Source organism: Plectropomus leopardus, chromosome 8 (assembly GCF_008729295.1).
Source record: "Plectropomus leopardus isolate mb chromosome 8, YSFRI_Pleo_2.0, whole genome shotgun sequence".
Taxonomy (NCBI): domain Eukaryota; kingdom Metazoa; phylum Chordata; class Actinopteri; order Perciformes; family Serranidae; genus Plectropomus; species Plectropomus leopardus.
In genome coordinates, this window is record NC_056470.1 from 23,818,957 (window position 1) to 23,841,084 (window position 22,128).

The window sequence follows — 22,128 nt, forward strand, 5'->3', positions numbered from 1 at the left end:
GTACAGAATATTGTTGCCTGAAATTCCAGTGGTGAAACAATTTGATTTTTTTATCAACCACCATGGAGAGTGTGAAGGTGCGTCATGCCATGTAAGACTGGGGCGTTATCTTTAAGGTACACATATTATCATTATATTAATAACATAAACTGCACCATTCTAGCCATCTTCAGAGTTTTTTGTGTAAATGAAGAATAGCATGTTAAACTTTCTGTCTTGGACCAAACAAAAGCACAAAGACCACAAGTTTAAAATTTAAAAAGGCAGGGTTATTTTCACCCAAAATGGCCTTTTAAACAAATAACTGATGGCAACAGAATTAGAGTTTAAGGGCCCTTAACCCTTTGAGACCTGGATCAACATCAGTTTTCTTGGTCTGAGTTGAGATGCCTTTAACAAATATCTAAATCTTTGAACCCTGAGAAAATTGGTTTGATTTCTTTTGACAACATGAGAAAAAGAGGCATAGAGCAAGAAATGTCCTGCAAATTAAAGAAATAAGTAGATTTGGATTTTTTGTTTTAATTTAGGGGAAAATGTCCATTAAACTTTATTGATAATTATCAGAAATATGTATTTTAAAAATATATTAGAATTATTATTATTTCTTGAGCACTTTTTCAGATTATGTCTTTGCCTTTTTTCAACTTTCCTTTTTTATTCTAATTTTTAGGAAGTATTTCTTTGTACTTCATCTTTCTTTTCATTTATTTTTCTTTGTCTTTCCGTTTTAGTGCTAATTTTTAGGTAGTTTTTTTCTCATACTTTTCTCTTTTTCTAGTTTTGTGTTTTTTTTAAATATATCATTTCTTATCAAGTTGCACATTGCCTTCTTTCCATATTTTTTAAAAGAAATCGAGTCAATTTGCTCAGGTTTCAGAGGTTTAAAGAGGGCAACAAAGTATAACTACACTGAAAAAATAAGGGTATTAACAGTGGGGCAAAACATATACTGGCTGATCAGACCAAATTAAACCCACAGGGGAGAACTATGTAGACCAGAACCAAAACTAGCACAAAGAAACCCAAATCCCCCCATGATGTCAGAGCTGTTAGTTTGGCCCGTGGGATGGCTTTCAGCATTAAAGCTGACTCCTCCCTCAATCTCAGCATTTGCCAGATTTGATCAGGAAGTGAACACAGCCTCAGGTAACTCAATGACAAGCAAATTAATCACTTGACAAAACAATTTAAACTAAGTGTGCACAATTCATCTGGAGAGCAGAGTGTTGTCAAGGTGCTAATAAATACATTCTGAGCCAAACAAATTGGATATTGTGTATAATATGAGTGACTGCAAAATAAAGGTAACTGAACATGTGGTAATGGTGTGTCTCAGTGTGTGAATCATGCAGCCTTTTCTTGTGTGGCTGTGGGCACGGCCTTCACACTCTCAAACAAGAAAAACACAACTGCTGTCCTACAACTTTTTTGAGTAGTGCCAGATTAGAAAATGAAAAAATGTTTGGAGGCCAGCTGCTTTTTACACCAACCAACCAACCAAACAAACAAACAAACAAACAGACAACACTCAACAACAACAACAAATGCAACAGTTTCATCTTTAAATGAAAAAGTACTCAACTTTCCACTATTGCTGAAAACTGCAGCCTTCATTGTCAACTTCAGGCTCTTCAGCTGTGGCCATGTTTGTTACTTTGCAGGAAATATCTGCTGTTAGGTAACTTGTTAGTTTGCTTTTTTAATGTTTGTTTATGAAAACACAGTAGTTTCGCCCATGTAGTTCCTACTTTTTGTGTTTACAAACTGTATGATTATCCTGCTGTCATGAGGTGAAAGAAAATAAATGCAAAGTAATCTTACTTGATTAGGCAATATTGTGTTAATAATAAAGTATTTTTTAAGTCAAGCAGAGGGCAATTAAAAGCTTTCTGATGGCAGGACACATACATTTTTAAATACTTGAGCCTTGCACTGTCAAACAGTCGCTACGATCCCTCGATTCATGTGATAATTTTTTGAAGCAGCTGAAAACATTTTTATTCAGACAGGATTTTTATTAGAATGCATCATCCATTATATTTATTATCTTAAAATGTTTTATTCATTGTTATTTATGCGTGTTTCTGCCCTCATCTGGATTGTTTTTTTTGTATTTTTACTCATCAGCTGTGCTGTGTATCTGCTTTATTAATGTGAAGCACTTTGTAATTTTTATCTGTGAAAGGTGCTATATAAATAAACTTTACTTACTTATTTACTAGCTCACCCGGTATAGCAGGCGTCCCATGTACAAAGGGACATGACTGCCATAGCTTCTTGACTTCACTTGGGCATCCAAAAAAATTGCCGTCTTAACGTTGCATCTTGTGTTGAATTGATTTGGGCCACAGAGAAACTATCAAATATTTGGTGCTACAAAACACCACCACTCTGATTTTAATCAAACCTGGCAAGATAATATATTCTGGCAAAAAGAGTGCCTGCGTCATACTTACAAGACATGTAAACTGTTGTTTCCAAAATTTTCTTGCAGTCAGTGCATCGTGTAACTGAAGCATAATAGCAATATGATAATTAGCTGGCTGAGTTTTGACACTTGGAATACATTTGACCTTTAATTACAGCTCATAATTAGATGAGACTGAGAGACGACAGGTCATTAATTGGTTCATTAATGGCGGATATTTGCTTGTTATGTAGGTCAGTTTGGCTGTAATAGATCTACCAGCTGCCTGATCCACAGGCATCCTTCAGAGCCACAGGAAGCTCGCCTCAAGGTTGTCTCCCCAAACAGGAAGCAGCAGGCAGGAAGTCAGGGCCTCAGGCAGGAAATGATCAATTCCACCAAACAATGGAGTGGATTTTTAAGACATGTTAGCACATGTTGCTGGCCGCTTCAGCTTGTGCTATCGCTGAGCCACGGGATATGTCATCCTGCTCTCTGCTCACCAATCTTCCTCGCCCCCCCCCTTTTTTTTCTCACATTGAAATCATTTAGCTGAAATTCAGTCATGTCAGGAAGGTGTTATGTTTCTCATTATACGTCTGTCATACTTCATCACATAGCCACATTTAGTCGTGAATGCTGCTCTGTGCCATCTGTTTCTTCATTGCACATTAGTTTCTGTATTTCTCTGCCTGAACTCCTGAAGAGACTTGAAGTGATGCCAGCGACTACCAACTGTACATACACTGGATCTGAATATATGTGCGTAGGAATGTGGGATTGAATTTGTAATTAACTTCTGTAAAGATGAGCAGTTATGTATTTTTATGCTCTTATGTGTTTCTGTCGTAGTATGTCGGCATCCTGATAAATGGCAGTGTTCCTGATCTGGTCGGCTCCCGGGTGGAGTGCGAATATGGGCCGGGTGTTTCTACAGCTGCCACGGGACACCTGGACTACGGTCCGGCTCAGATCCAGACCTGTCCTCTCCTCCCTCGAGAAAACTACAAACCAATCCTCCCCGGCACAGGTGAGACTGAGAACATCCATTTGGCTGCGTGCCAGTGCTGCCAGCCTTATCTCTCCACAAGTACAGTTACAGTATTCTTTATTTACAAGGTGTTGAGCTGCACTAGAACAAATGTAATTTCCCCTTTCGTCTTTCAAAATGCAGCAAAGTCAGTGTAGCGCGAGGATGCTCCGCCGGTGTCTAGTTTGTTTTATGACAGCGATATCATCTCGAATGCTCGACACATGCTGCATTGTTTGCACGCCTTTGTTTCTGCAGATCATCTGACTGTTTCTGTGGCGATAAAAGTGAATGGCACATCTGTGGTATCTGGGAGCTTCATCATCTACGACTGCGAGAGGACTGGAGCAATACACCCCAAGACATCGTGAGTCACACATCCATTGTCAACGCTGTTTATCTCAAATCCTTGATTCATTCGGGGTTGGCAATGCTTGGCCAACTTACAGCCTTTTTCTGGTGCCCTATATTGAAACTCACTCACGTAGACACAGTGGATAAAAGTAACTAAGTTCATTCAGTCTGTCACTCAATCAATCATTTATTTTATTTTAGGTACAAGTCCAGCGAAATTTCATCCTGTCAGTTCTTTCAATTTGTGCATTCTGAAGTAGTCCCTCGTTGTGTCTTCTTACACTGTAGACTGCTGCTTTGTAGTTGTCCATATATCTTTGTGTGTGTTTATGACATCCTGGAGGTTTCTGGTAATCCGTGGTTTGTGGTTGTGGAATGATTTATCTGTAGTTTTTGGTACAGTTGTTTCTGTTGTTTTGCAAATTAAATTCACCACAGAGTCAGTGAATTCGTCTGTGTCGTTGGTTCATGTTGATTACGGCATCCTGGAACCGGCTTAAAAGGATACTTTGCCGATTTTCAACAAGCTTTGTATCAAAACAAATGGGAAGCATGTGTAGACGAGCCATGTTGAACTTTCCTCCATTTAACAAATGCTTAGATATCATCATCAGCCATCACCAGGGCTGACAATGACTGTGTAGCTGAAACACATTCGTTTCTGTTTGTTTTGCCCAAATTAATTAAATGAATTTATCTGTGAGGGCTGGTGTTCTGTTTGTTTTTGGCCCTGGAACGTGCTACTGGATCTCATGTCACAGGAAGCATGTGTGAAAGTCTGTTTAACTATATTGACCTCAACAAGATGGCTGCATGGTCGCTCCTCCCAAATACTGGCAGTAGTTCCACTCTGTTGGAGGCTCTGAACGGTACATAACAGTGATCCAGGGTACTGATTTATTGTGGGGAAGGGCGAGAAGAAACTGGACAGCATCTCACATTTCCACCACTGTTGCACGAGTCCTTACTCACCATAAAAGCACACGCCTCCCTCTGTTCTGTTAGATCAGTTTGTAGATAAACAGTCGCCTGGTTGAATGGTGCTGTCCAGGATGTAGCCAGGTTTTTAGTAAAATAAATGATACAAAGGATATTACAGGACTACAGTAAGACTACTGTACTCTACAGTTTTGAGGTACTTGTACTCTATATTCATTCTTTACTGAATTCCAGAAGGAAGTATTTTTAAGCTATCATAACTAGTTAAAAGTAAGATCAAGATGTAAAATAAAAACTACATGTGATAATCTTAAAGAGTAGGCTACATTGTTTAAAATTAAACTAGTTGTTCCCATTTTTTTGCTTGTGTCCCCTCACAAACAAAATATGTTTCTGTTTGGGGCCCCTTGTCGTGTTTCAGATGTCAATAAGCTCCAGCAACAAGTGATTTCCTCTCTTTAACTTTTCAGGTGGTTTCATTCATCATTTATGCTTTTTTTTTAAATTGCATCATCTCTTGGTGAACTGGTTAGATTTTGGTGGGTCAAAGTCACTACAACCTTGTCCAGTTCTCGTGAACGCGCTGTCTCAACACCTTGAGGGAATATTTTCAAATCTGTCACAAATGTTCACTTGGGCTCATTTAAAGCAGAATTTCTAATTGAGGATTGAGTATTTTCACAGTGTTTCATTGGTACTTTTACTTAAGTACAGGATCTAAGCACTATTTCCAACACTACTTTGCTTTGCAGGTGATCCCTAAAACAAGCCCAAAACACTATGATTAAAGCCAAGTTATAGCATCACTCTGATGTCATCTTGAGCCTGTGCGGTGTTGTAGATGTGCACACGTAAAGCTGGAAGCTGAAATAACAGCGGAGGCTTGTCCCTAACCTCTGCCTCTCATGTTTTTTCCCCTGCTGTCTATTTAGGCCTCAGCGGGTAAATATTGCCGACACGTCCTCTTGGAGGGATTATTGTGTATTTGGCTTACTCAAGGTTTCTCAGTGCAGGATCAAATGTGGGATTAATATGCTGTAAACGTTAAGCCAAAGGAAATTGGATATGTATGTCTGGCTGGCCATGTTGATGTTTGTTTTTGTAAAGGACTGCGACTCGTACGGCCTGGTCACAAAAAGGGCTTTCTCATATCTCAAGGCAATCCAGCTGGCTTCCTCCTGCATGTTGGACCATGTCAGAGGATCCACTTTATCTGATTGGCAGATCTTCGGCTTAGAGGAGCATTAGTGTGTGTGTGTGTCTGTGTACATGTGCATTATTGTGTGTGTGACTCCAGGAGATTGAAATCGTTTGGGTGTGTCCCTTTTTGTTCACTTTTTGAAAACAGTGTGGAGGTGTGAACACAGCAGTTGCAGGTACATGTGTGCAAGACTGCACCCAATATGTGCACATGGCCTCGGTGCTCGGCGAGGTTCAGGAGTGTGAAATTAGACGGTGGTTTGTTGAAGGTGATAATGAGCAAAGTGCCATTCTCACAGGATGAGCATTGGGCTGCAAACTGCGGAGCTGCTATACTCTGTCTGATTTTAATCACTTCAAGCTGTTTTTTTTAATAATCCCTAAAGAGAGTCTTATGAGCCACTTCCCCACAATGAAACTGGATAGCAGAGTCTCTTTGTTTTGAGGCATCATTTAGGCTTTTTGATATGTTACAGCTGAAATGTCTTTGTGTTGAGAATTTTTTATGTTATCTGTATGGGTGAGATCTGTACAAGAGGGACCAGGTGTGCGCGCATTCATGCAACAATACTCAAGGTGCATTACAAAAAGTACTTAACTGTTGGGCTCCAATTAAATAGTTTATTCCTCTAATTTTCTTCTCAAGGCAAGAGCGTGCATACCAACCATCAATATCACATAGGAAGACCTATAAAAGTAAGTTACTGCATAGTGAATATAAGATTGGAACATCTGCCATCCCATGCTGCTTTAGTGTAAGATTAAATTACTTGAGCAAAACAAATTGTCAGTACACACGACGAGGTGAGACAATGTCAGTCACGTACTGCTGAATCTCTGCCAAAGTGCTGCAACTAATGACCGAGCTCATTATTGATTAATTCTACTCTTTATTTTCTCCAATAATCAACTAATTGTTTGGTCTGTCAAATGACAGAGAATGGTGAAAAATGTCCAAGGTGACATCTTCCCATTGCTGTTTTGTCTGACCAACAAAGAAACACAGTCTACCATCACAGAAGACAAAGCAAAGCAGCTATTGTTGAGAAGATAAAACTTGGTAATGTTAGGTGATTTTAGCTTGAAGAAATGGCATAAAAGATTAACTCGTTATCAAAATAGTTGCAGATCAATTATCTCTTGATCAGATACTTGATTAATTGACTAGTTGTTTCAGTTTTGTAAAAATTGATGAATTGCTGCCCATATGAATCAATAAATGTAAATCTCTGATGCAGTGTAATTAAATGCAGAATAGCTACAACAACCAATGACAGCCAAGATAAATTTGACAAAGACAAAAACAATTTAACAGTTTAACAATTTGAGAACAATGCACGCTAGACAATAAAAATAGTGATAATAAAATAGATTAAAAGCTATAATAACAGCAATAGTAATAAAACAGAGTGAAATAAAAAAATAGATTAAAGAATTAATTAGATTAAAAAGACACAACAAGAATAAATATGATGGCGTGTTGAAAGATGCTAGACTACCAAAGAAGATGCTATTAAGGAGATATTCTGCAGATTTTCAACTAGCTTTGTAAATTGTTACAGTGTGGGTAGTTTGTGTAAATGAGACTGTGGTAAACTTTCCTCCATCTAACCAGCGCTCAGATCTCCCTGCTCATCTTGTAGCTGAAATCTGAGCTGCTCGAGGGTGGTTGCTCAAACTACAGATTGTAATTCTGCATTTTCATAATCCCACTGCTGCAGACACAAAGAGCATGGAAGCAAATAGAGAAAGACGCAGATCAAGCAGTAAAACTAAGCCGTACTAATCAAATATAAACCAAGATTCTGATACATTTTAAACAGTTTCCAAAATATGTTCTTACTTACTATTTAACTGTGATTTGAAATAGTTTTTTACCAGCCAGTCACTATATTGTTTCTTGTGGAGTGGGAGCAGTTTTATAGGTGGTGCTAATTCATCTGGTGCAGGGCACATTCTGGTAGTTGTAGTATTTCTAGCTCCTCAGCAAAAGCAAATGCCGCAGCTTTTTCCCCCTTTTTTTCTGGTCATGTAGCACCAATTTCAAAAGTATTTGTATATTTCTACTTAATAGACAGCCTAGTTTTATAAAAATACCGTCCAGCAGTGCAATACCTCTTTAAGTTGCATTATGAAAAATTTAAGATCCAGCATTTTTGGAGCTTAATATGGACTGAAATTCAGAATATCTCATCTTCTTCTGATTTAATGTTTACATTGATTTTCTCTCCACCAAATTAATGAAATTGTAATGCCAAATCACTGGAATAGCCCTTTAGCTAGTCCCACTGCAATAATTCACAATTAAGATACTAGAAATAAGGAAACATCATCTACTGATGTCTTAAAAAAGAGATATGCTTATTTTTATCAGGGGAAACAAAATATCGTTAATAGTTTTGCAAGTTTGAATCTCATCTGCGTAGAGAAAAATTCTGATCTACAGATTTAAGAGCTCTTTATTCATGATGCAACATTTGTGTGCTGAATCAGTTTGTGTGTTTTTCTGTTTGACTGTGTTTGTGTGTGTGTGAGAGAGTGTTTAGACAGTTCTCCCATGACCCATTCAAAGTGGTCACTAGGCAGAGTGTTAATGACAACCAGACGACAGCATTCCAGTCTCACCAAACAGCCCAGTAGGACGACCACCTAACCTGCCCTCTCACACCGCTTCTCTCACTCTCTTTATGTCCCTCAGCCACACACACACACACACACACAAACACACTCTTTCTCTGTTTTATTTGCTTTTTATGTCTCAAATTTTCCCACTTCTCCTTTCTCTTTTACCTCCTCTCCCTCGTCTGTTTCTGTCCGTTTGCTGCCACGTCTCTGTCAAAGAGAAATACGTCCAAAAGAAAAGACGAGTTTTCAGGGGGAGTGACAGAGAGAGACAGAGACGGGGCAGCAAACGGACAGAAACAGACGAGGGAGAGGAGGTAAAAGAGAAAGGAGAAGTGGGAAAATTTGAGACATAAAAAGCAAATAAAACAGAGAAAGAGTGTGTTTGTGTGTGTGTGAGAGAGTGTTTAGACAGTTCTCCCATGACCCATTCAAAGTGGTCACTAGGCAGAGTGTTAATGACAACCAGACGACAGCATTCCAGTCTCACCAAACAGCCCAGTAGGACGACGCACCTAACCTGCCCTCTCACACCGCTTCTCTCACTCTCTTTATGTCCCTCAGCCACACACACACACACACACAAACACACTCTTTCTCTGTTTTATTTGCTTTTTATGTCTCAAATTTTCCCACTTCTCCTTTCTCTTTTACCTCCTCTCCCTCGTCTGTTTCTGTCCGTTTGCTGCCCCGTCTCTGTCTCTCTCTGTCACTCCCCCTGAAAACTCGTCTTTTCTTTTGGACGTATTTCTCTTTGACAGAGACGTGATTGAGGATGTGTGTTTAACCGCTGTGTCCACTGAGAGGCCCTGAGAGTGTGAGCCTGACTGTGTACTTAGTGTGTGTGTGTGTGTGTGTGTGTGTGTGTTGTGTGTGCGCATGGTCATTATGACTCAGGGTGGGCAGTGTCACAGGGTATTTACTGTCAGTGTTAGGTCAAGCAGAGAAAGTGTGCAAATAGTGTGTGGTAGTGTAAAGGTGTTTTAGTGGGACAGAAAGGGAGTCAGGGAAAACAGAAAAGCTGCAGCTGATAAGAGCCTTGAGGGGCCCGTCTGCTTCTAATCACAACACACACACACATGCACGTGCACACACACACACACACACACACACGTTTCGATAACATTTCTTCATCCCCTTACACCCATCCCGCTCTACTCCCCCAGTCTAAAGACCTCCTCAGAGTGCTGCTATCGCTGGAGGCACTATCATTCCTGGTGTGGGACATCTGTCTCTTCCCGGAGGCAGTACAGTGACACACACCCGACTTACACACAAACTATACAGTGGTGTTCCAGTTAAGGTAGTTTAGTTTATTTGGAACACACACACACACGTTTGTACTTCATCCACAGCATCTTTTCAATTACACGTCTAACCATAACTCATCCAGACGGGTAGATCACCTAAATCACGATACTGCAAATGTTCATAGATAATTATATTGAGGTAGTGGCAGAAATCTCACAGATTAATCTCTCAAAAGCTCAGAAAACAAAACTTAAAATATCAGTTTGTCTAGATAACAACTTGTTAGTGATCTGAGTGAACCAACCCTCTAACTTAAACTCAGTTCTGTAATGTCTAATGAATCGCTGCCACTGTAATTCACTGTAAAATGGTATATGCGAACAAAACATGTTGTGTAAGTAGTAAACATTAAAGGAAAAATATCTTGCGTATATCAGTTACTCACCCTGTGTTATGTTCAATTTGCTAGAAAAAGCTTTGTTTTTCTTGCATGCCTCCACAGTGAATGAAGAATCCAAAAATAAAGAAAACTTTTGATGAATTAAAATGAAAGGAGTTTGCGTTTAAGAACAGTAAAACTGTATCAAATCATTTTCACAAACTTTCACACAACTTGTGCAGTATTCTCCAAGTCTCATTTATACACTTTTTTGCTTAGTACTTTCCAAACACATGCATTTTTACTCAAATCAGAAAATTTAAAACACGTCTGCATACGAGTAGCGCACCTGGGAAAGCATATGCATTTGAACTCTGCCTGTGCGTTCACTGAACAGTTTAAAATGCCTGGGCAGGTGCACTACTCAGTGGTGTGTGAGACAGTTTATACTGAAGTGTTTTGAATAGTAAGGTTTTTTAGCAAAAAATGCATGTGTTTTGGAAGCACTGAACATACATCTGTATAAATTAGACTTGGATTATACTGCATGAGTTCTGTGAGGGTTTGTAAACAAATGACGGGATAGTTTTGAAATTTTGCTGTAGTTAAATGCTCTTTTACTTTAGTTCAACGTAACATAGGATGAGTAATTGATATGAAATCATCATTTTGTGGGTGAAATATTCCTTTAAGTGAGCAGATTTATTCAGTAATTTAAGTTAACATTAGCCATCATACACTTCTCATTATACCAGACCAAGAAAGGCTCTTATAGGAAAACTGCTAAATGTATTGAATTGAGCAAGAGTTTGTATTTTTGCATTTGAACTCAAGTTTCAAGTTTATTTCATTTAAATGTAGAGTATAAAGCCTTAGATCACAAATTTGCCTCATTTGTAAGAAGGAGAATGTGCTGTTTGTTGTATAATGTTACTTTAAAGGATAAGGGTTGTGATAATCTATATTTTTGTTATTGTCAACAAATCCCAAAAATGTGTTTATCTGTCTCTTAAAACTTCCATGCCCTGTCTGTGGCTCTCAGCCCCAAGCCCATTTATTCCTGCTGAATGTAAACCTTCAAAATGTGGTCATAAATGTGAGTTTCATTTTTTAAGGCTAAGTAATTTTCTCAAACAGCTGGGGACGGTAGTTTATAGAAAACATTACTCAAACAGGAGTAAAACGTGAATTTGCTGTGGACCAATTTCAGCTGTGGATGTGGTGAAGTAGTGAGTATTAAAGGTAGCAAAACAGTGTGTGTGGGGGTGGACTCAAAATAATCTGCAGAGCCCATGTTGATCATAATGAAGGAACATGTCACCCAGTGCAAAAGTGCAGCTCACTGATGTGTTTTCATTAGGTGCTCCTGGCACAGAGGGATTATATCAGGCTTTAGATACACGGGCAATACTTGTTAGCAGGATGAGGTCATGGTTTTAGTGTTTTCATGAGATTTGTTAACAATTACAAAAATATCCCCAGATTTATCCTTAACTGAAGATCAGGTAAAAGCTGTCAAACATCATGTTGACAAAACAAGGACTGACAGAAATCTGCAGCTTTTAGACTCTGCACTCCCAATATCAATTCCTAAAGAAAGCATGTCTTTAACCTGTATATTTGGGCATTTTTGGACAAATGAGCATAAACTTTATGGAGTCTGTACCTGATGGAGCAACATGCCAAAATGTCCAAACTTAGGAGCTGTTAAACTCAGAAAGATGGAAATACAGACGCTGTTACACACACTGCGAGTGTTTTGTTTCATCCCAGCAGTTTTGGCCCAGTGTGACCTCCCGGCTGTCTGTGTTGTAACTGTGGAATGAATGTGCCTGCTACTGTGACTAATCATTGCTTCCTTTTACTATAGTTAAACTCTGACGCCTGTAATCAGTTCAGCCACTCAGTTTGTGTAACTCTCAAAATAGGCCACATACTCAACTTTTGAAAAGACTGTGTAGATCAAGAGGGGGATAACATTGGAGATTTGGCTCAGTTAGATTCTTGTATCTCAACTCTTTCCATGTGTCTGTGTCTGTCTATGTCAGATGTGTGAGCTGCCTGAGCACCAGGTGGAAGTGCTACTGGGACCCTGACAGCCACCTATGTGTCTCCAGTAAAGATGAGTCAAAGCACAACCTGCTGGAGGTGAGTAATTCTGCTTCTTCATTAATCCATCAGTTGAACAGACGCCTGCAGGATCTCATAACATCAAGATCCTATAAGTCAGAGCCTCAGACATGATCCAGACTCTGCTGTCCAACCACTGCTGTAATGATCTGAGTCCAGACGGGTTAGGCAAGAGCAATCATGTGGTAATTCAGTATGAGGTTACAAGTGTCTCAACCGCATCGTGTAGAGAAATGTTGAAACTATAAAATCTCAGGAGGTTCTGGTTTAACCGAGTCCTCACAGGGTGATGTAGCATTTTAAAACTCCTCTAAAGTTTCTCTTTTGGCAGTTTGATATCTCAGCATGTCGAAGGGTAGATTCACTGCGCCCCTATTTTTTTTACAGGAGAATTATCGCAAAATGTCAAGACTGCTTGTTGCCAGCAGTGAGATAAATCTACACCTACATTTTCAGCTTCATATATCCCTTCATTTTAAGTAGGTAACTGTACAAATGGATTATGTAGATGCATGCTTGGCAGTGCAAAAGCTCCATGAGGGTGTTAACTACACTGAAAAGCAAACAAATCAAATACTGTAAAAGCTTTGGCACGAGTGCATGAAAAGGCTGTAAAACTGGGAAAATTATCCCAATCTAGAGTGGCCTCATTGAAACCAATTACAGCTCCCCAGATGTCCTTTGTGCGTGTTTCTGACAACATTAAGATTAAGTCAGCCATCATGTTATTCCTGTCCCCTCTGGTTCTGTGGCCTGTATGAAGAGGCGTCCTCCCAGCAGACTGCAGCCCCTGAGGGCGCTGGGATCGTCTGTCCACTCACAGTGCACTCTTAGAAATAAAGAGTCCAAATAGGTTCCAAAACCATTTGCTTCTGAAAAAAACCCTTTTTTTGAAGAAAGACTTCTTTGTAAGACTAAGTGTTCAATTAGGAATTTCTTCATCAAAAGAACCCTTTGAAAAAAAAAAAATAAATCACAAAGGATTGTTGAAAGCATGGGTGTCTAAAGATCCTCACCCTCAAATATTCAGCGTTTACTCATATATCTGGAATCCTCTTCATAAATTGATTTTACTTGTGTTCTGCCATAGTTGATGGGCTTTGTAGCAGTGATTTCACTCAATCTCCCTTCTCCAAAATATGGTATTGTGAACCATGGTGATTGCATGGCACCATATCGTCCCTGACCCTGTAGGTCACTTTCTGGTTATGAAGCCCCCCACTGAGCCAATTTGTAGAACCTCTCAAATACCCCTTTTCCACTACATTACCAGGACTCTTGGTGCTACATTGCCTACCAGCCTGCATTTCCATTAGTTTTAATCAAAACCACTGTAATCAAGGTTGCTTCATCAATAGGAAGAGTTGTCCAGTGTGCAACTGAAATAAGTAGTAGTAGCAGGATGGCAGAATACATTAATTACCTGTGAACTTTTGTTGTCTTATTAGAAAGGTTTTTTTTTTTTTTTATAGCAAGAATATATAACCACTGCATGCTCTTTTTTCCCCCAATGATTTCGTCTCTTGTTGCCTTCATCATCTCCATTTCCAACCTGTAGAAAATGACAAGCGTACTGATGTCCTCATGGTATGTACTTCAGGTCAAGAAAAAACTATTTTTTTGCTTCTAGTTGACAACCAACTTTTTGGGTTCCAAACCCATTTATTTTTGGTCAAAATGGTTCAAAATGAGGTGTAGGAACCAGAATGGAATCCGTTCTATGTTGGTGGAAAAATAAGTAATAGATGGTTCAAAGATTGTTCTATCTGGAACCCTCTAAAAGGGTTCCAGATATTAAAATTGGGTCCACCTATGGGGAAAAGCTGAATAACTCTATATGGTCCTTGTTAGCACTTTTATTTCAAAGTGTGTACTGGTCCCAGTTAGAGGGGAGAGGATGTGACTCACAGTCCTCTGGTCAGCTGCTGGTCAAGTGATCTTGTTGTGTTTTATGGCTGCGAGTGTTTAACGTTCGGCTTTATATAACAGGACCCCCCGACAAGGGAAAGAGCTGCTTTTGTTAAACAAGTGAAGTAATAAAGACATCATTGCATTTTTCTAAGGAAACGCAATAAATCCTAGTCAGGCGTGCAGTTTCAGATCCCAAGATACACTAAAACAAACATATTAAAGCACAAGAGGCTTGTGCTTTTTATGTCACTTTTTAATTTTTTTTTTTAACATGAAGAAACTGGATTAGGTGTTTGTAATGTAGGTCATAAGTAGATGCGGAGGTGGTTTTCCTGTTCTGCTGAGCCCATCACAGTGTCCGGTGGGTCTGTTTTTCTAATCCCTCATCGTCTCTCTATTTGAAGCTATTGTTGTTTCCCTCAGAGCGAGACTTTACCCTCTCATTTCCTCCTCCTCCAGATAAACAGGACAGGTATTTTGGGTTGCGGATGTGTGCAGGAGAGCCATTGTTTTCCTTAACTCCTATATGTCACTTCCTGCCCCCACACCCCAACTCTCCACAGAGTGCGGCTTCCTGTCCCAGCCTGGTGGCCTCAGAGGTTCCTCCAGCACCGTCCGAAATGGCCCAGGACTTCACCATATCGCTCAGCAACATTCAGGAGGTACGCCAGACAACCTCCAGCTACGGAGCTGGACTTGGCCTTTGTCCAAAATGCATGCTGCGAAAATGATTGGAATAAAAGAGAAGCATATGGTGCCTTCGCTTCAAGCTGAGTTAAACACAGATGGATACTTTTTTATGCTTCGATTTGGGTCAATGAATGAGCTAGACCTGAGTTTGGGTGATCTCCATGTTGTGAGACAGAGATGAAAATGAAGAATGAGTGAGGATCTTTATGCTTATGTTGCTCACGGCTCAGCTGTCGGGGCCCGCCATGCCTCCGGTATCTGACTGTGACTAGCTGAGTTGGGTCTTCGTCAGCACAGTGTACAATGTGCAGTCGGTCTGAGGCAGCACACACGGCAGGAGCTTTATTTGACTCGTGTTCATTTTTAGTTCGCCAAGTCTTTCCAGATTTTTTTTTTTTTTTATTAAACTCCCATTCTCATCCTAAATCCACTCTGAGCGAGTCAGACGCTGATCCTGCATCGCTGATAAGGACACAACTGGGATCTTCTAAAAATTCCAGTGCTGACTAGTTGCCAGGCGTGGTCAGTCACACGCCTAACCCTGGCTGGCCTTTCGAGCCCTCTCCTGGTGTGTTGCTATGGTGACAGACATTGAGTCACGTACAGATACACACACACACACACGTCCTCAGGGCAGTGTGGATGTGACTGGCTATCAATGTTACCCTTTATTATTTATATATATTTTATACAATCTGATGTTGTTTAAATAATGTCTTCATCATGTCAACACAGTGAAAATGTGGTGTCACTCATATTCCTGCTCTCCAAACAGCATTGCCATTGCTCTGCCATCGCTCTGGAATTTGTGGTGAATTTTGGTTCGGTTCCCACACTTTTTTTTTTAACGGGCCTAAAATAAACTATTTTGACTTAACTGTGATAAAGAGTCATACCAAAACATGTAGCAACAAGCAAGTTCTTGCAAAGTTTGTCCTCCAGTATCTATTAGTTCTAAGACTGAGCACCAGGGAACATTTCAGTGTGCCGTATGTCGAAGTGTTTCTGGGAAGAAACACTCCGACAAGCCAAAAAAATCAAGCCTCTCTGGTGTCAAAAAAGCACGGACCAATCCTGGAGAGGGCGATAAAAGTAGACCAATTTAAGCAGGCTGGATTCACAGACAAATGGTTGCTTCCACTTTAAGTAATTACCTTTTACTGCTCTTACCTATCCGAGCTTCTTTATGGTCTTACCTTCACATAAACTCAGGGCTCTGATTTTATGAAGAATGAATTCATATTCATTACCTTGGCTCCCAGTTGACTTACAGAGGTGTGGGAGTCCAGATGTTTATGAATATGAATTTTGAATGGATTGCTTCATTCCCTTGCAGCGACAATTATTGTGGGTTATTTTAGTTTCCTGGTTCTCTTTGTGAGTTGCCAATTGTTACCAGACATGTTGGGGAGTCATTTCTCCTAAAGCAAGCGGTTATCTCATTCTGAGAACAGCATGATATCACAGTTTGCTCCCTTGTTATTGTTGAAGTATATCAAGGATCCCGTGGATCCTTAAAAAGTTTTAAAAGGCATACAATTCAACTGTCTAAAATAAGACCTTAATTTGCATTAAAATATCTTAAAGGGACACATTCTTCTCCAAAACAAACAGTGATTTAAACTGGTCAAACGCTGAATAAGAATTTAAAAAATAATTGTTTTTGGGACGCTTTTGTTGCACAAGGCCTGCTGACTTTGATGGCCAACACAAATCGCTAATGGCCCAATGTAGAACCAGTGCTGTGTTTGTCCATTCTTGGCTACTGTAAAAATTGCTGATCTCCATAGACAAAGACCCGCTCTCTATGTAGATATAAACGGCACATTCTATGGTAACGAAAACACAATTATTTTTATATTCAGGTGATTATACACCAGAGAAAACATACTTATAATATTATGTTCCATTTATGCCAAGATATCCCCCAAAATCCTACACATTGGAACTTTAAATCAATTGAAAATCTTAAAAATGCTAGGACATGGGAAGAGGTTTTTATAAAAAGAATGTTCTGATGTGTGATGTCAAAATAATTGATAACATCGTCTTTTTAAAAAAATAATTGACAGAGGGCCTCTTGTATTAATGTCACACAAATTAGGATTGCAAAACGACATTGGAAAGTACAAATTCAACAAAATGTGTCTATACAACCAAGATTTTGATGCATTTTTAAAAATGGTACAATGCAATGCATATGAGATTCTATTTATTTCATGCAAAAAGTTTTTTAAACTCGGTACAATGAGAATTTAGGAAGTGAAATCCTACATGCAGAGTGAGAAACTCAAAATTGCCCCAAAAAACTGACCAACAAACGCTAGCTGTAGCAACTCGGTCTAGCTGTTGAAACTACCATCAGCCCCTGGGAGGCTGAGACAGGGAACAGTCAACACCTGTTTGACGCGCCTTTTAGTAATCTAGTTCCACTTCATGTTATGTGTTTAAAGATTTATTGTCCATTTCAATGACAGAAAATGCAAATAAAATCAAGTACAAGAAGTAGATATTTGCAAAGGTGGATGCTGTTAGGTTTGTGGTCAAGTGAACACAACAACTCACCTCTTCCGTCCTCCGCCATGCAGGTGAACAGTGAATCAACAGACAATTATTATTTCAGGTTGAACTCCCGTGACATCATACCATGTGTAATAGGCGAGATAAGCAAAAAACAACATAACATAAAAATATAGAAAACTGCTACACCAGTTCTGTTCTGCCCTGGGCTGCACCACATGACAAAAAAGACATGTTTTATGTTGCAATAACATGGACAAATTGTCCCCAGTCCTAAGTACTTCATGTTCTTTATTTTATTCAATTAGCTCTCTGTTTTAAATGTAATTACGAATTGCATCAAAACAGTATTAAGTCTTGAATCTGACTCACCTTTAATTGTTGAAACCCTGACATTGTTTAAAATAAATTCTTTGCATAACAGGGGGAGGACCTAGAGTGTGACTTTGGGACAGAGCAGCGATATGAGGCCACATGGCTGAACAGCTCGACTGTCAAGTGCAGCGGAGTAACAGTAAGTACAGACAATAACCCACCAGAAATAACTAGTGAGTCCATTTCCCAAATCTGAATAAAGATCAGTTAAGCTGCAGCTCAGTTACTGTGCACTCACTGGTTCAGTGTGTTCATTATTGTTTTATTTAAGCCTTGTTAATAACTTTCATTAACTTTGCATTCCAATTATTTTAAACCCTTGTTTCTAAGTTGACTAAGAACCCATTATTATGTAGAGCAACAGTGAGAGGGAGTAAATTCATGCAGAGACAAAATGACTCACATTCACACAGAGGAGATGTCCAGCACAATCTGTTTTACTGTTGCCCCTCTGCCTTTCTGTCCATATAGCTGTCGACTAATCAGCGGAGTCAGATTTACCACCTCAACCTGAGGAGGAGAGGATTCTTCAGTGGGCGGGGGGAAGATGTGTTTGTGGACAGCCCTCAGCCCATGAGAGGTAAGACATTGGACTCATTGTTATGTAGACATGCAGGAAACAAAAAAAAAGGAAAAATACAGTTTCCATCTGTTACGCTTCAGCTGCTCGGCTCTCTTGTATTTGCAGCGTAATTAGAAACTCACAAAAACAAGGGAAAAACTGACATAGCTGACACTGCGGCTCCCAGAATGCATTTCACCTGTGCACGAATGTTTTTCTGATGAGATTGTTGGATTTGATTAAACCTGGAAGGGAAAATGAAGAATCGCTTACAGGGACAAACACCGTTAGACCGCCTTTCACTTTGCAATAATAGTAGTTTGTGTATTACAACACATAATTTGCCAACTAGTAATTTACCATAATATCATATTCAGCTACCGTCTAATTACACATAATGATTATAGAACCTGAGGAGCTGCAATTTAAGGTGTTATCAATGCCTCTTACAAGCCATGTCCGCATCTATTGTTGCAAATACAATTTTGAGCTCCATGACAACAGTGGGATGATGGAAAAGTGGCCTGCTTGTTGTTGAACTTAGTGTGTTTTGTTTAGTGCCTCTACAAGCCAGCCCTTGCCTATCCCAGTCCCAGATGTGCTGTTCACAGTCCATGTGTAGAACATGTGAACAACAGCTCTTGGCCGCTGCCAGACACCCTGCACTGCTAAGGACATGACGGTGGCCTCATAACATGCAGAGTCATCAAATTTTTAAAGACACACACTATCGCACACACTAATACATAGCAATGTGTGCACAAATGCATGCACAGATGCACATGCAGGGATACAAATGGGATTTCGTACTGGGAGGCACATTGGAACATGAACATAATCATCTGTTTCTCACTGGCTTTGTTCTCTGCCACTCCTCTAGCTCTCTTTTTTCCTGGTTTATTTTTATAGCCATGAATATATCATTCTGCAAATGCCTCTGCTGTTTATTCAGAGCATGCAGCCCATATGGTTCAGATAAGCTATAAAAGTATTTTCGGAGTCTAAAATATTGTAAGTTAACCCGAACAGGCAAACACAGTTCAATAATGCCACATTCTAATGATAATTGCCTCTCTGTCTCTCTCCCACCGCCCATCTCCCTCTAGTGGAAGTGTACAACTGCGGAGTGGGCAGTTCAGACTGCTCTCAGTGCTGGGGCCGGGAGGATCAGGGCCACCTCTGCGGCTGGTGTGAAAACAGCTGCAGGCCGAGGGATGACTGCGAGCCAATCAGGGATCAGTGTCCGCCTCCTGAGATCCACAAGGTAAGAGTGCAGGTCAGGGGCGTTTCTAGATTTCAAGGACATGGGAGGCTTAGCCCAAATCTGTGTCGGGGTGGTCTGGGGGAAACCTTCTGTGCTGTATTTTTTTTTTTTTATGAACAAACTCTATTTTCATGCTTTTTAATGCACTCTGGAATCTTATTCACCCTTTAAAACTGTCTTTTAACATTCCAGATTCATCAGGAATTGTAATTTTAAAAATATTAGTGATCGTTAGTAATTCGAATAACACAATCCTTTTACAAAAGTTGTTAAAATTGCGGTTTTGATCAACAATATGTTATTTTTAAGGGCTGTAATGCAGGAACACAATAAAATAGTGCAGGGAAGATGTTTTTCTGTAGGCTGATGCGGAAATTAGGGTCACCCTGTTTCCCCGTCAAAAAGCCCATGAGATTTTTCCATTGGATATTGGATTATTGCCCAAAATAATTTTTGTAGAATAAAAATGTTTATGATGCATAAATATTTTGTTCAGCAAGATAATGTTTACAAATGAACACCACTTTCAGGATTTTTGAAGCCCAAATGCAGTCGCCAAAAGTAAAAAGCAAATTTTGGGCTATTAACAAACTACACAACCGTTGTGTCGCCACCATTATGAGGCTGTAAAGCTGTGTTCAGCACAGTTCGGCTTGATGACGTTCTCTAGTCTACTTTTGGCCAGCAAACGCCTTTTTTATAAAATGCATAAGAGCTTCAAAGTTTGTGAGTGGTGTATTTACTGATGTATTTTATGTCATGGAACAAAACTTGAAAGTCTCTTAAGCTTGTGTTAATCAAAGACCTTATTTAAGGCCTCTAACGAAAAACCCATTCAAAAAACCCGGATGGAGGGAACCGGAGCTGCTGACAAGCTGACAGACTTATTCCTGGGGTTCTCTATGACAGATTATCAGATCTAGGGCTTTTTTACTATAGGGCCCCTTCTTACATAATTTTGAAAAATATATATTTAGCTGATATATATTTAGATCCGGGGCTGTAAATGCAACATTTGATGCTGAAGCCTAGGACACTCAGTCCTAAGGATGGCTTTAGTGCAGGTTAAACATGAATCCAGGCTACAAATTCATCCTCCCACACTGTCCACCTCGTCTCGGCAGCCTCCAGACTCTGTTTTCAAGCTGTAAAATGGTGAATCATAGGGTCACTCACATGGTGCAGTGCCCCCTTGCCCTGTCTGTCCAGCGTCAGCTGCTGAGGGAGTGTGTGAATAGAGTCTCATTAAAGCAGTTCACTCAGTAATAACACTAACACTCACTTAGCCACAGCCCTCGGGGGACACAGTCGAGTCAATCTGCAATCACTCAGAAGGGCATGGGAACACCTTTTGCCCTGAGTAACTACAGTATGAGTGTAAACTGTGTGGACGGGCTACATATGTAGAGCTCTTTGTGTAGGAAACCACAGGAACTAAAAGAAAGCAAATAAGAACCAGGAGAGGTTTGAGATTTGCGATCCACAAAAAGAGTGAAACCACAGTGACCACAAGGAGCGTTTATCTTGCACAGCATCTGACTGCGGTCACGTCAGCATGGTCATCACGATTACCGGCAAGGCCTTCCTTTAAACTCTTTATGGAGTTCATTTGCATGATCATATTCAGTTGTTTGTCCGGCCGTAATGGGAGTGTGTTTACAGCCGTCCTCCCGTTGCTACTGAAGCTTTCATTATATCAGCAAAGCTCTTGTAGGCGGTCATGGGAAGCATGGCTCACATGATACCCAGTCGACTTGAACTTCCTGTAGATAAAACCTGGTTGGCCCAGGAGAATAAGCAAGCAAAACAAAGTAGGCAGACACACACTCACTCTTGCACACACACACAAGATATTTCACTCAAATAGGCCATATTGAAGCATTCACGTTTATCCTTCACTCTTTGTAGCTGTCAGCAAACTGTGACTAACAGGATGCTCTGTGAGAGTCTAACTTATGTGGACTTCTTACGTGACTGAAGTTAGCCGGGCTGAGATGCCGTATGCGTGGGTAGACCATTGTTGCTCTCTCTCTCTTTCTCTCTCTCACATACACACTCTGTCTCAGGAGAGCGGGTTGGATAGAGGATACTGGGGGCTGTGGTTTTGTGGGGTGTGTGATGCAATGCTTTGGCAGCCATGTTTTCCCAGAGAATCCACAGGGGTTTGAGCCCCGAGAACTCCCGGCTTAAGGAGGAAAAGATCAGCTCTCCTTAAACATTCACACACACCGCAGCGGCTCTTTGTAATATGACTGTGTGTACAGCAAAGATAATGAAATGTGTTTTTCTTGCTCTGCTTTGTCACATGCAATCTCGATCACGAGCACAGAAATATCAATAACATGGAGGAGGATTTCATTATCCCTTAAACTTTGCCACATAGCACCTAATTGTGAAAAATGCCCGCTATTCAATGCAGTGACGTAAGACAATGGAGACATTTATCATCTCTGCAGGCCCTTTATTCTCATGTTGTGTGTGGGCTAGTTCA

General features: G+C 40.1%; 1 protein-coding gene across 2 annotated transcripts in view; it reads left to right on the top strand.

Annotated features, from left to right (window-relative positions):
• Window positions 1-22,128, top strand: part of plxnd1 (plexin D1) — a 93,202-nt gene that overhangs the window by 22,509 nt on the left and 48,565 nt on the right. For both annotated transcript variants that reach the window (XM_042491789.1, XM_042491788.1), the window contains exons 6-12: window positions 3,263-3,440; window positions 3,699-3,807; window positions 12,234-12,333; window positions 14,790-14,888; window positions 17,861-17,950; window positions 18,283-18,391; window positions 19,480-19,637. In XM_042491789.1, coding sequence (XP_042347723.1) covers window positions 3,263-3,440; window positions 3,699-3,807; window positions 12,234-12,333; window positions 14,790-14,888; window positions 17,861-17,950; window positions 18,283-18,391; window positions 19,480-19,637 — 843 coding nt within the window. The remainder of the gene's footprint in view (window positions 1-3,262; window positions 3,441-3,698; window positions 3,808-12,233; window positions 12,334-14,789; window positions 14,889-17,860; window positions 17,951-18,282; window positions 18,392-19,479; window positions 19,638-22,128) is intronic.